The following is a 13,747-nucleotide window of genomic DNA, read 5'->3' on the forward strand; positions in this document are numbered from 1 at the left end:
AAAAAACTGTTACTATTTTAAATTAATTTATAGATAAAGTTTAATTTTCAAAGAAATGCTCTATCAAAAAATTATGATTATTTACAGTTATCGTATTGAACGTGCAATAAAGATCTTTATTCCGCAAAATATTACTTTAAAAAACAAAATTTCAAAATCCGAGAATTTAATATGCGCTATAGATATTCATCGGAAAGCAATGAGGTTAGCATCATAAAAAGATATGCGCATGTAATATGTACAATAATATTTTTATATTTTTAAAGATTATCTAAGTATTTGGTAACTAGTTTTGAGATAATGTTCCTCAGTTTAACAGGAGTCTTTATCATTTCCTTATGTTTCAGTTTTCTTCGGGTAAGTTTGATATTTCATTTTCAAATCTATTTTTTAACGAGCAATGATCATTTTAATTTGTGCTATGCTAACAGAGAACTTATACTGCATTCTATCGCAACTTTTTATTGATCAGTATTCGATAATAATTTTGTATAAATATATAATTTTAATTCTTTTTTTTATTTTAAAGAAACAAGACTTAACAGTATAAAATGAGGATTGTTAGGATATAGAAAACTCATTACAGTTTTTATTTTGCGTAGATCTTTCAGATTGTGTCGTCCGGGGAAGCTATTAGGGAAGCTTTTCTTCCTGTTATATTTATATTTGCTAATATCATGTATTTGTTCATATGTAACTTTTTTGGACAAAGTATCATAGATCATAATAGTCAAGTTTTCATTACCGCGTAAGAAACATTTTTATAAGATACTGATAATTTACTGTGTGTGGATGTCTATATATTAAAAGTAAATTTAATCAAACTTAATAATTATCAACGTAAAATGATAAAAAATAGTCATGAATCCTCCCTGTCTTCCTCTCAAATCAACGTTTCTGTCCCTACAATTTCGCAGATACAGCGTTCAATGGTATGTAGCGCCTTTGCACATCCAAAGAATGATACTCTTCTTATTACTAAAAGGCGCCAAAGATTTTACTATAATTGTTGGTGGAATATTGGTTTCATCCATCGAATGTTTTGCTACGGTAATAATATAAAGCCTTTGTTTAAATATATCTATGTATAATGTATATTATAAGCGGACAAAATAAAAACTGGAATGATTTTAATTCTAGTTGATAAAAGCTTCAATATCTTACTTTACTGTCATGTTATCTATGCAGTGACGAATATGAATTAGATACAAAATGTGGAAGAATATAACTTCAAGAAGAATAAGCAGTATTCATCACATGTAGAAAAAAAAAATGTAGACAGTCTATTTCTTAACTACATAAGTTTCTTGAAAGTTTTAGTATTAAAAGAGACACAAAAAATAAAATTATTTAATCCAAGATAGCGATGTGTTAAATCTCTTTATTTCATCAACAAAGCACATGATATACTTACTGAGCACATACCTATATTTAATAAAATAAATTATACAATTATTTTACATCTTTCTTCCAAGTTTTATCTTTATTTTTCGTGCGTGATATTATCACTTCAAGATAAATAAGTCATTGTTATCGCTTTCTTCACAACTTTGTAAGGATGATTTAAATTTTTAATATCAAGTAATACACATACTAAAAAATTAAAAAGTATAAAAAATGTATATATTTAATGAGGAATAATTAACATAATTATTTATTAATTAATATAATTATTAACATAACTATTTAGCAGCTGACATGTTTGTAAATAATATGTTAATTGCGCCATTGTGTGTGTGTGTGCGTGTGTGTGTGTGTGCGTATCTTGCAATAATATAAAAATTATTCAAATCCTAGTTATAAAGTAATACTTTTCGCAATAAGTTATTTAAAGATACTTCTTACATATTAGCATCAGAAATATTAAACTGCTTATCAATTTAATTTGTGATATTATAGATTCCAGCTTAGTTCTAAAATTGCGACAAGTAATCGACGCACAATGCTTAAACTAGAAATTGCAAAAAATTATACAAAAATATCGTATTAGAAATTAAGATCCGCCTTGATCGAATGTAAAAATTAATTATGAATTGCACAATTATTAACTTGTAGCAATGTGAAAAAATATAATATTATATAAAAATGATCACAGATCTATAATTATCATGTTTCAAAATGACACAAATTTTATTTAATAAAATTGATATCGAAATAAATGCTAGATAATACTTATCAAAGCTGATAAATAGTCTTCTCAATGACCAAACGTATCTTACGAATGTGTACATGAGAGTGAAGTAATAGCAATAAAAATAAGGGAATACGCATGCGTTGCTTTCAATTTCTCATAGAAGTTTTCTTCCCATTTTATGAAAAAAACATACATTACATTTTCTTAGATGTCAAATTGAGAAAATGATTTTATTATAGATATCATTAAAAAAAATGATTCTAAGGTTTAAGTAAATTTCTTTATATTATGGTATAATAGGCTATTGTACAAATTACACTAAAGTTTAGGGTACAAGAGAAAACATTGAATCGATCAATGGAAAAGAGGAGAGATAGGTATACTCTCTGGCTTCTCCGCACAATTACTCATGCTACGGATCTCACAAAGACATGATCCATTTAGAAGGACAGTATTTTAGTAGCATTAAAATTCTTTTACTTACTATCGGCTTGTGGCCCTATCAACAATCAAACTTCACTAAATTTCAGTATATTTTTATCTCCGCTATAATGATAACGATTATTATATTTCAGGTAAGAAAATATAATAATGCGAGTAATAATAACGACATTATAATATATAAAAACTAAATTATAAGCTGGTAAATTTTCACGACATTTTTACTTATTTTACTCTGTGTTATACAATGTGACTTATTTTGTATTATTTTAAAATTATTATTAATCATATTTAAAGCAAAATTACTATCTACTTGCAGCTGACAGTATTTCTAACATTAAAATGTACTTCGGACCTCATCATAAAAGTTTTGTCTTCCATGTTATTCTTCATTATTTTTATAATAACGTATAATGCATTCTATTTTAACATCGAAAATGTGAGTTGGTATAGAGTAACCGTCAAATAGGATACATTTTTTGTTAAATAAATTTTTGGGTTTTATCAAAATATATATAATAATCTTTGATATATACAAAAATAATTTACAAAATGTTGAAATGACAGATAAAGGATTTATGGATACAGCTTGAACATATATGTGACGAGTTAAAGGACAAAAATGAAATCGCTATCATACATAAATGTCATTGCATTGGGAAACGTTTGGGAGTTTCATTTACAGGTAAAAAACATTTTATTAAGTTTTACATTTACACTGGAACCTCATAATAGTGCACGGATTGAAGCTCTGAAGAGAAAACTGAAATCAATAGATAAATAGGAGTAGGTGAATTAATCGAATCTAAAAATATTGGAGACGGGTGTAAATGTATCTGAGCATGCAGCAGAGGCAGAGATCGCCCCTCAGACACCGGTGATATTTTATATGCATTCATCATTTCACATGCAATCATATGCATTTGTGACGAGTAGCAAGTTTATAAATCGAATAAAATGGAAAAATACCTATTAATTGCACAAGAAGATTGTGTGTATATATAAAACAATTTTAAGAAATTATGTCTTAAAGAATTTAAATAATTTCTTTCTATTGTTTTTTAGTAGCTGCATTTTGTACAACATTTATTAGTATTATCACTCAATTTTGGTGGAACATGGCTATTGATTTACCGACGAACATATCTCGATCATATCATTTCATTATTATGACGGAGTATTTCATCGATCAAGAAAAGTATTTTAATTTAATCATATTGCACATCAATGTAGCAATTTGTATCGGGATTACAATAGCAACGACTGGTGTAATGTTCCTTATATATTATCAGTATATCTATGGAATATTTGAAATTGCTAGGTACGAATAAAGATAATAATATTTACATTATCCATATTTAAATTTTATATTAAAATAGCTTGCGTAAAGATTGTTTTTATCTAAAAAGTTGTTGTTTAATAGTTTCTATATAGTTAAAACACAAACATTTACAGTTATCGCATCGAACATGCAATCAACACTCTACAAAATATTACACTAAAAAAGAAAATTGTGGTGATCGAACGCATAATTGGTGCTATAAATATACATCGGCAAGCTATGAAGTTTGTATCTCTAATACGATAATATTAATGCAATATATAGGGTGTTTGTAATAATGTATGCACATAATTTCAGAATTCAATTCACATAAATAGGGTCAAACACTTCTTTATAAAAATAACACGTAATATTTATCATTACCATTACTAGTTTGTAAAGTTAAAGTAAGATATTAGATTTTACAATTACATTATTCAATAATTAATATTAAATATTAATCAGTAAATAACAATCAAGATATTAAATTTAAAAAGTCTAAGATAATTTTCACATACATTACGTATTAGTAAGTTTTTCTTTATATTAAATTTCTAAGAAATAATATTAAAATGGAGGAAAATTAAAACACAAATGAGTGAATTAAGAAGACCATATTCGGCGGGTCTTGCAATATTGCCTAATAAATGATTTGAACTGGAAATTGTGTAATAAAATTTATACTATATTATTAGGCACTAAGATCTGCCTTGATCAAATATGGCCCTCTTCCACACATTCATTTATATTTATCTAAAAAATCTTCTATATATATTTTATATCAATACAATAATTATATTAGTATAATATTTTTATTTTTTAATATGCAGGGTGTCCCGTAATTATTGACATAACGCTTGTGGGCAGGCAGAGTGGACTAAACTGACAATGTCGAAAAGTCCTGTATCACTTTGCAATTTATTTTCGCAATAGTTAATGAGATATTAATTTTAAAAATTGCCGAATTAGCTCGTATTCGCCTGCATCGACCGTTAATTATTGCGAAAATTGCAAAATGGTGAATAACTTTTCAAATCAGTTTAATCTGTTCTATCTGTACATGAAAGATAATTAACGAGATATTAATTAATACAGATTATCGAATGAGAGAGTGCATGTCCGCCCGCCTCATCACGAAAACTGTAAAATAGTAAAGAACTTTTCGACTTAGGTTAGTTCATTCTACCAGCCCTCAAGCGTTGTGTCAATAATTACGGGACACTCTGTATATTTATCTTCAGAAATTTGAATTTAAATGAAAATTTTATCAAAAATTTTTGTCTTTCAAAAATATTTTTAAATATTAATGTTATCATTCACTGTTAGTACTATCATATTTTGTGAAAATTTATAAATATTCGTTATATTAACATCCCTTCCCAAAAAAGTCAAAATGGCACTCATGTTAAAGTACTTTTTATGTGCTAATTATATGTACGTATGTACTCCAGTACTAATTCTTGTGCTCTAACAGTTTAGGAGAAAAATTGAAAATGGAGTATTGGTTTAACGTCAAGCATACCATTACATTTTATAAACTAAAATTTTATATATTAATTATATATAAAATCATTTTTAACCTTTGTGGCTGGGGGGGGGGGGGGAGTACTAGACGCCCCAGCGTATTTCAACTCAAAATTAAGTCCCCTTATTGTTAGAAAATGGGACTTATAGTCCCATCTGTTTATAGTTCGAGAGTTGCTCTTTCCTCTCGAGTAGGTAGAATAAGCCTAAATGCGTCAGTGTAGCAGCGGCAGTCGAGCAAACTACTTTTTTCAATCAAAATTTGTCACTTCATTTCTCAAAATAAATACTTTTTTTTAAACGAGCCCTCTCAAACTGTCTTTTTTCTTAATGTATTGTATCTTGAGAGTATCAAATTAAATTTTTAGCCCTTAATATTAAAAATTCAAAATGTGAATTTTTTGTAAAAAGTGTAATTTTTCTGCGTTTTTTTTGATATTTTATTTTTTTCACACTTAAAATTAAATTTCACTAAAATAACCTTTGGCATTTGTTAAAGTAACATTTCAAGAATGCCCTGAAGTTTTTTCAAGTCAAAATATCAAATAACCTACTCGCGGCAAGCGATTTTATGGTTGGGATACTAAACGCCCCACTGTATCAGCTATGTGATTCTAGAGAAGTGTGCCAGTTAAGGGTTAAAGTTGTGCTTAAATATTATAAAACCCTGTATATAATATAAACATAATAGGTAACATTTATAATATTTAGGCTGAGTTGTTCCATATTTCGATTTATCCATTAGATAAATTATCACATAATTTATTCGAAGATGGAACAATTGGTTCTCAGTAACATTATTTTTTGTTTTTGAAGACTGTCTATCCATATGCAGTCCATGTTCAAAACAATGTTGGTTGCTTTAATAATATGTGGTGTGACTGCCTTGAGCTTTAATCTATTTCAAGTAAGTTTCTTACTTCTAAAATAAGAGTAAAAATATAAGGGGATCCACCTCCAATGGTTTTGACCTTGACATATGTGGTCAAGATCATGACTCTAAACAACATTTAAAAGGTTTCAGCTGTCAATCGTTTAGTTTATTAAAAAAATCATTAACAAGAAAATGAAAAATACATATACCAGCTTGTGTTAGTGTTAAAAAATAATTTATAAATTTTGAATCGCTTTGCATTGTAAAGTGCGAGGGGGTAACCACTAGCTGAAATATTGTCCCATAGATTATATGATTTCATATGATTTCATCTGATTACAAATAATTTTTTCCACTACATGTGAAGTAATTTGGTAAAATATACGATTTTATTTAATATTATACAATGGTTTCTCATGGTTTTATATGTAATTATCGGATTATGCATAGAGATTTTATATAAATTTTATAATGATTTCGAGGACTCTATCCCACGATTACATTAAGTGATTACCCCCTCGGTAAAGTGTATGCATGGACGCAATAAATTCCATTCCCCCCATAGGGAAGGTTTCATCACCGAGAAACTAAAATAGATTTAGATTGAAACTTTGCTTTGCATGGAAAGTTGTAAACCAATACGAAAAGAGGTTCATATGAGGTTGCAACTTTTTATGCAAAGCGAGATCCTACATGGATTTGCAATCCTTCTTGCGAAACGAGATTCTAATTCTAACCTATATTTTTTGATGGTAGAAATCTTTTTCTCCGCTCCATAAGATGGCAGAATCTATTGTGTAGATACATGCAAACAGTTTACAACGCGAAGCGTTCTACATGGGCTACAACTTTCCACACAAAGCAAGGTTCACTTCAATATCAACAAATTACATTAGTCCTTTAACACTATGATACAAACTGATATATTTCTGATATATTTTTCCAATTTTTTATTAATGACTTTTTAATAAACAATAACTAACTGCTAAAATCTGTTGAATGTTGTTTATGGCTTAATCTTGACAACATATATATTAATGCCATTGGAAGTGGAGTCCCTCATCTTCATTTTTATCATAATCTTACTAAGTATTTTCTATAAATTACTTGTACAGAGTAAAAAACATATTTGTGTTGGAAACGATCTACTCACATTTTTGTTAATAGTTTGTGTTAAATTTTTTAACATATTTGAGTGAAATTAATAATGTAATTATGTTATTTAAAGATTTTGTATTAAATTGATATTTAACATTTCTTTTATGAGTAAACAAGTAACATAAAAATAATGTATTTTAAAATCTAAATTCTACGATAAATAAATAAAATACGTGTTAATTTAACATATCATAAATATTAATTATACTAAACAAAATATACTTCCACAGTATACCTATTTATAAACTATGTCAGCATTACCTTTTTAGTGATCACTTTTTTACTTAATATTTGTATTATTTTTTTAACACACTCATCTAATGTACTAAATGTGCGTGTGTGTATTAAATAAACACAAAAGTTTGAGTAAATCGTTTGGGATATGTGTAATGTGTTACATTCAACACAAATTTTCCAACGGTGTAACTATAATATTAAAAATAAAGATATTTATTGTAGGTATATCTATTATTCCTAGATTGATGATTAAAACGTATATGTATAAAGAAAGAAACAAATAATTTGTATGAAATCGTATTAATTTTTTCAGATAGCATCATTTAAAAATAATATGGAGGAAGTTGTATTGTCGTTTATATTCATATTGATAAATATTCTATACATGTTTTTTGGCAACTTTATTTCTCAGAACGTAACGGATTATAACAATTACGTACTCGCTACAGCGTAAGAGGCAATCCTGTAACAGAATGTCCTTTTTGCAGTGGTTATAATAGAATAGTAGAAACTGATTTATTAAAAAAAAGATCAGCATATTATATACTGATGTTATCTGATCAAAAGATTTCTATCTAAAATTAGCGATCTGTTACATTCAATGCCGTAGGTACAACGTTCAGTGGTACAGGACCCCTTTACAAATACAGAAAATGATACTATTCCTGTTGCAAAGAAAAACCAAGGAATTTACTTTAAGTGTTGGAATGATGCATGGATCTATGGAATGTTTTGCCACAGTAAGAAAATATCGATTATTTTAATAATACCATATTACAATAAAAAAGTACATTTATAATTATAATTGCAGCTCATAAAGGCCTCGGTATCTTATTTTACTGTCATATATTCTACACAGTGATACAAATAAGATTTGACTAACACGATGGTGAAAATAAATTTAATGAAAACACAACAGTGTTAATATTTAGAAAATAAAACAATTTATTTTTTGAACCTGTGTTACCTAAATATTTTGCTGTTAAAAAAGAAGATTCAAATTAAGAAATTAGTAAACCTCAGGTGTTTGTAACGCATGTAAATCATAATCATCATTGTAATATACCTATAGTTCAAATATACACAACACATATTTAAAAATATTATAACGCCTTTAAATTAAAAAATTTTTCTCTATAAACAATTTGCTACTAATGCACTTAAACATTACTCTGATATATTTTATTTCATTTATTTCAACATTTAAATACAAAACATTTCAGTTTAGAGTATCTAATAACAAATAAATATATAATAAAAAATAAAAAAATAATAGTATTGTTAGTAGCGATATATTAGTGACAACTAAATAGCTAATATATATTTCAATATTTAAAAACCATGTAAAACATATTGATCATTGTAGTTATTAACTCAAAATTTACGAATGTCACGTATTTATCTAATTCGATTATTTTTATATTATAAGCTTTATTAAGTAAAGATCTAAAATTTGAAGAATCAAATTGGAGGTTAATAACAAACATCTTACACACACATTTACGTATTTCCAAGTATTTCATTTGCATGCCAAAATAAAGTTTCAGTGATGAGAAAAAAAAAATTGTAGTCATATTTAAATGAAATCAAATAAAATTATTATTTACAACTGATATCATATATAACTTTAAGATGCACTTTTGATCTCGTTGCTAAAGTAATGTTTACCAATAATATCAGGGTTGACACACACAGAAAGTTAAACTAAAGAATATTCTTCTAAGAAATCAAGCTTTACCTTATGAATACGTGCACGAAAATGAATAGCGGTACCGAAAAAGAGAGAATGCGCGCTTGCATTTCGACCTCTCATAAAAATTTTTCTTCGTTTTAAAAGAAAAAAGTCATACAATGAGTTTTCTCAAACATTAGGTTGATGACTCTATTATAGACTATAGACATACATAAGTTAAAGAAATGTTTTCAGTTGTAGGTAAGTATCTAATCACATAATGTGATAAAATGGTTTATTATGTAAATTACGATATTTACACTAAAATTTGAGTTTGAAGAAAGAACATCTAATCGATTGACGGAGAAAGGAGGGGATACACATATTTGCTTCTTTACAATCACTAATGTCCCGCATCTTGTAAAGATATGATCCGACAAGAGAATCAGTATTTTAGCAGTAATAGAATTCTGTTGCTCGCTATCGGTTTATGGCCATATCAACAATCCAACTTCACTAGATTTCAGCATATTTTTATGACTACTATATTGACAACTATTATTATATTTCAGGTACAAAAATATTATGACAATAGTAATGACTACGCTGTTACACGGTACTAGCAATAGTTTCCACTATGTTTTTATTTATCCTGTATTAAGCAATAGTATTTGTATTAAGTATATTGCAACTATTATTAATTAAATTATGAATAAAATTAAATAAAATTATCTACTAATAGCTGACAACATTTCTAACGTTAAGTTATACTTCGGACCTCTTTATGAAGGTTTTGTCTTCCGCATCTTTCTTCGTTATGCAAATAGTACAGTACAGCGCGTTCCGTTTTAACATCGAAGATGTAAGTTAATCGCAGAGTATCTATTACGGGGTAATCGTGCCCATTTAAAGAATTTTTATATAAAAAAATATATGCTTTGATGTATACAAAAGTTGCTGGAATGACAGGTGAAGGATTTACTAACTCAGCTTCAGCAAATATACGGCAAATTAAAAGATAAAAACGAAATTGCTATTATAAAAAAATATGATTGTATTGCAAAACGTTACATAACTTTAACTGCAAGTACGACAACTTTTATTGATTTTATGTACAATCACATCAATAGGGTAACTCCGGTATATAAAAACTTAATTTATTAAGTATTATTTACTATGTTTATAGTAAACGAACTATATCAGTAAAAACTTTGTATTGTCTACTACTATGAAAAAAATATTAGAAATCCGAAATATTTATTTTTCATATTAAAAAATAAACTTTTTGAAACCTTGTATTTTTGCCGCATATCTCATAGGGGTGGGATATATGGCTACTTATAGAGGGAAAGGGGGTATATACGGCTCATGAAAAATTTACAAATAATGCAAACATGCTTAATAATACAAACATGCTTTACTATTCCATACACGTATGTATCACGAAATAATCACTAAATCTTTTACACGTCCTACATTAATCATTTCAGGTAGATTATAACTTATGATGGCGTTACTTATTACAGTGACAAATCGATTCAACTCACAATAAATTCATTAATATTAACAGTAAGAAGCTGAAATCATAACATAATACTAATATAACATAAAGGCATGTAACAGAGTAGTTACGGGAAAATTACACTCCTTCTATTTTTTCTGACTTCTACGGCGTAAAGTCCTCAGCACGGCGTATTTGCCGGAGTTACCCTGTATATAGAATAATATATTGTATAATAATATATAATAATATAACAGAGAGTATATAACAATAAGTTGTTAAGTAGAAAAAATAAATTTTGATAGATTATAAAATTTATATATATATATATATACATGTATATACATGTATGTACATGTATATATAATACATATACAAGTATATATGTTACGGAAAATTTAATTAATTCGGGCATTATGTACAATGGCATTTTTTAGCACTTGGAGCATTTATAATATTTGTTTATATTATGATTCAATTTTGGATAAATGTGATTAATATTGATTTATCGACCAATGTATCTCGTTCGGATCGTATGGTCTTTAAGATGGAATATTTCATCGATGAAGAAAAATATTTTTACTTGATTTTATTGCACATCAACGTAGCCATTTGCATTGCATCGATTGTAGCAGTAGCACTTGGTACAATGTTCTTTACGTTTATTCAACATATCTGTGGAATGTTTAGAATTGCTAGGTACGAAAATAAATGTAGGCATAACCATAATAATATAAAATGTAAGTTAAAGTTTATACTTTTAAACAACATATTGAAAAAGTTTGTCTGCAAATATAATACTAAAAAATATTAAATAAGTTGTATAATTACATAAATATTTACAGCTATCGTATCGAGTATGCTATAAATATCAACATTCAACAAAATATTATATTGAAAAATAAGATCTGGATGATCAAGACTATAAATTATGCTGTAGATATTCATCGGCAAGCTACTAAGTTTGTATCTGTGATGATAATACGCATGCAGTATTTTTAATAACATTTTTTTTGTTTTTTAAGATTGTTAATACATTTTATAACCACATTCGAGAAAATGTTGTTTATTTTAATCGTCCTTGGTGTGGCTTGCTTGAGCCTTAGTTTATTTCAAGTAAGTTATTTACCATCATATAATTACGTATGAAAATTGTTCCGAAATTATTAACAATATTGCTCAGTAAGAATATCAATAATTACATAGAAGATATGCCAGAATTAAGAATCTTTAATAAAATCTACTATAAATGACGTATAAATGACAAATGCAATAAATTAGGTAGGTACTTCTAAATGACGAGGCACAAGAAAATCAACGAGTAGAACATACACTTTATCATTAAACATAAAATTCCCAATAAGCAAGAAACATTTTGAAACATTTCAGCAACGTTACAACAATGTTGTTACGTTGCTACAATCTTGTTGAAAAGTTTCAAAATGTTTTCTGCTTACTGGGATGTTGCAGGTATGAAATATTTATGCAAATTTGCCATATTTTTATTGAAGAATTAATGAGCAGTATTGTAAATAGATGTAATCTTGGAACACTCCTCACATCTCTATATTGAAATAGAATGTACACTGCTACCTGTATTTAATTAGTATTTCATAACAATATCCTGTTTCTGTATAAATTATATATAATATAAACTTAAAAAATAAAGAATACTTGTATTGTATTCGTATGTTAGTAGAATATTATACTAATAATTCTCTTCAAATTTATTTCTTAATATAATATTTTTAGCTAGCGTTATTTAAAAGTGACGTCGAGAAAGTTTTAGAGTCATTTACATATGCTTCAGTATGTATCGTATGTATGTATATAGGCAACCTTCTAGGACAGATGATTACGGATCACAATAATCACATATTTATTACTGCGTAAGAAATATTCCTCTAATAGAGGATGTATAAGAGTTCTTCCCACAGCGATTGCTACAATAAATGTAGAAGTTCGTTTGTAGCAGAAGAAATCTGTATCAAGTAGTAAATTAATGAAAAAATTTCTACTTTACGCTAGCAATTTATGTTTAATTCCGTAGGTACAACGTTCAGTGGTATAAAACCCCTTTATGCATTCAAAGAATGATACTATTCCTATTGCAAGTAGGAACGAAGGAATTTACTCTACATATCGGTGGAATACTTGATCCATCTATGAAGTGTTTTGCCATGGTAATGTAATGTACAATATTTTAACATAACATATTACATATTGATGCACTAAAAGAGAATGTTTATAATTGCAGTTATTAAACACCTCGTTATCTTACTTCACCGTCATATATTCTACACGGTAAAATAAATATGAATTTATTACATGAGGATGTTGCAGATGAGGATGTAGTTAGTGAAAAGATAATGGTATTTATTATAATCCTATTATATCCTAAAAATATCCGATACATACTTAATAAATATTATACCTTCTTCTCACTAACTAACTGATATCATCAGTATTCATTAATACATATCATTAATATATATCTAGCAGAAATTTTATAATGAAAGTATGTGTCATTGATGCAAAATTATATTCTTTCCAGTTGATCTTCTTACACAGTTTATGGTTTTGAACAATTATGGTGGTTTATGCTGATAATCGAAATAGATTGTCACCGAAAAATGCTGAAATGTTATTATCCATCATAAAAAATTTATTAATATTAAATTTCGATTACTAAGAAATATTAAAACTGTATTGCAAACAACTCTGTTTCACAGCTGGTCAAGTATTATCTCTATTTTTCCCTTGTTTCCCCTCGTTCTTTTAAAAGAAATTTGGAGAATTTATATCGGATATCCGGAAAATATTCGGATGGATGATTGTTCTATCAGATGTCTGACCGGATATCCGGTGTCCTACTCTCTTCGGAT

General features: G+C 27.5%; 3 protein-coding genes across 3 annotated transcripts; all 3 read left to right on the forward strand.

The window, feature by feature from the left end:
- Positions 1-300: 300 nt before the first annotated feature.
- Positions 301-8,551, forward strand: LOC108720663 (odorant receptor 49b-like). The gene is made up of 4 exons (XM_018444783.1): positions 301-357; positions 603-748; positions 918-1,050; positions 8,501-8,551. Exons 1-4 carry the CDS (start codon positions 301-303, stop codon positions 8,549-8,551), a joined length of 387 nt encoding a protein of 128 aa, XP_018300285.1.
- A 2,858-nt stretch (positions 8,552-11,409) lies between these two features.
- Positions 11,410-12,011, forward strand: LOC108720664 (uncharacterized). Its single transcript, XM_018444784.1, has 3 exons — positions 11,410-11,561; positions 11,708-11,824; positions 11,888-12,011. Exons 1-3 carry the CDS (start codon positions 11,410-11,412, stop codon positions 12,009-12,011), a joined length of 393 nt encoding a protein of 130 aa, XP_018300286.1.
- A 675-nt stretch (positions 12,012-12,686) lies between these two features.
- On the forward strand, positions 12,687-13,170 carry LOC108720665 (uncharacterized). Its single transcript, XM_018444785.1, has 3 exons — positions 12,687-12,751; positions 12,913-13,045; positions 13,120-13,170. The coding sequence occupies exons 1-3, from the start codon at positions 12,687-12,689 to the stop codon at positions 13,168-13,170; spliced, it is 249 nt and encodes an 82-aa protein (XP_018300287.1).
- The last annotated feature ends 577 nt before the right edge of the window (positions 13,171-13,747 follow it).

This window comes from Mycetomoellerius zeteki, unplaced genomic scaffold, assembly GCF_001594055.1.
Source record: "Mycetomoellerius zeteki isolate Tzet28-1 unplaced genomic scaffold, Tzet1.0 scaffold155, whole genome shotgun sequence".
NCBI lineage: Eukaryota > Metazoa > Arthropoda > Insecta > Hymenoptera > Formicidae > Mycetomoellerius > Mycetomoellerius zeteki.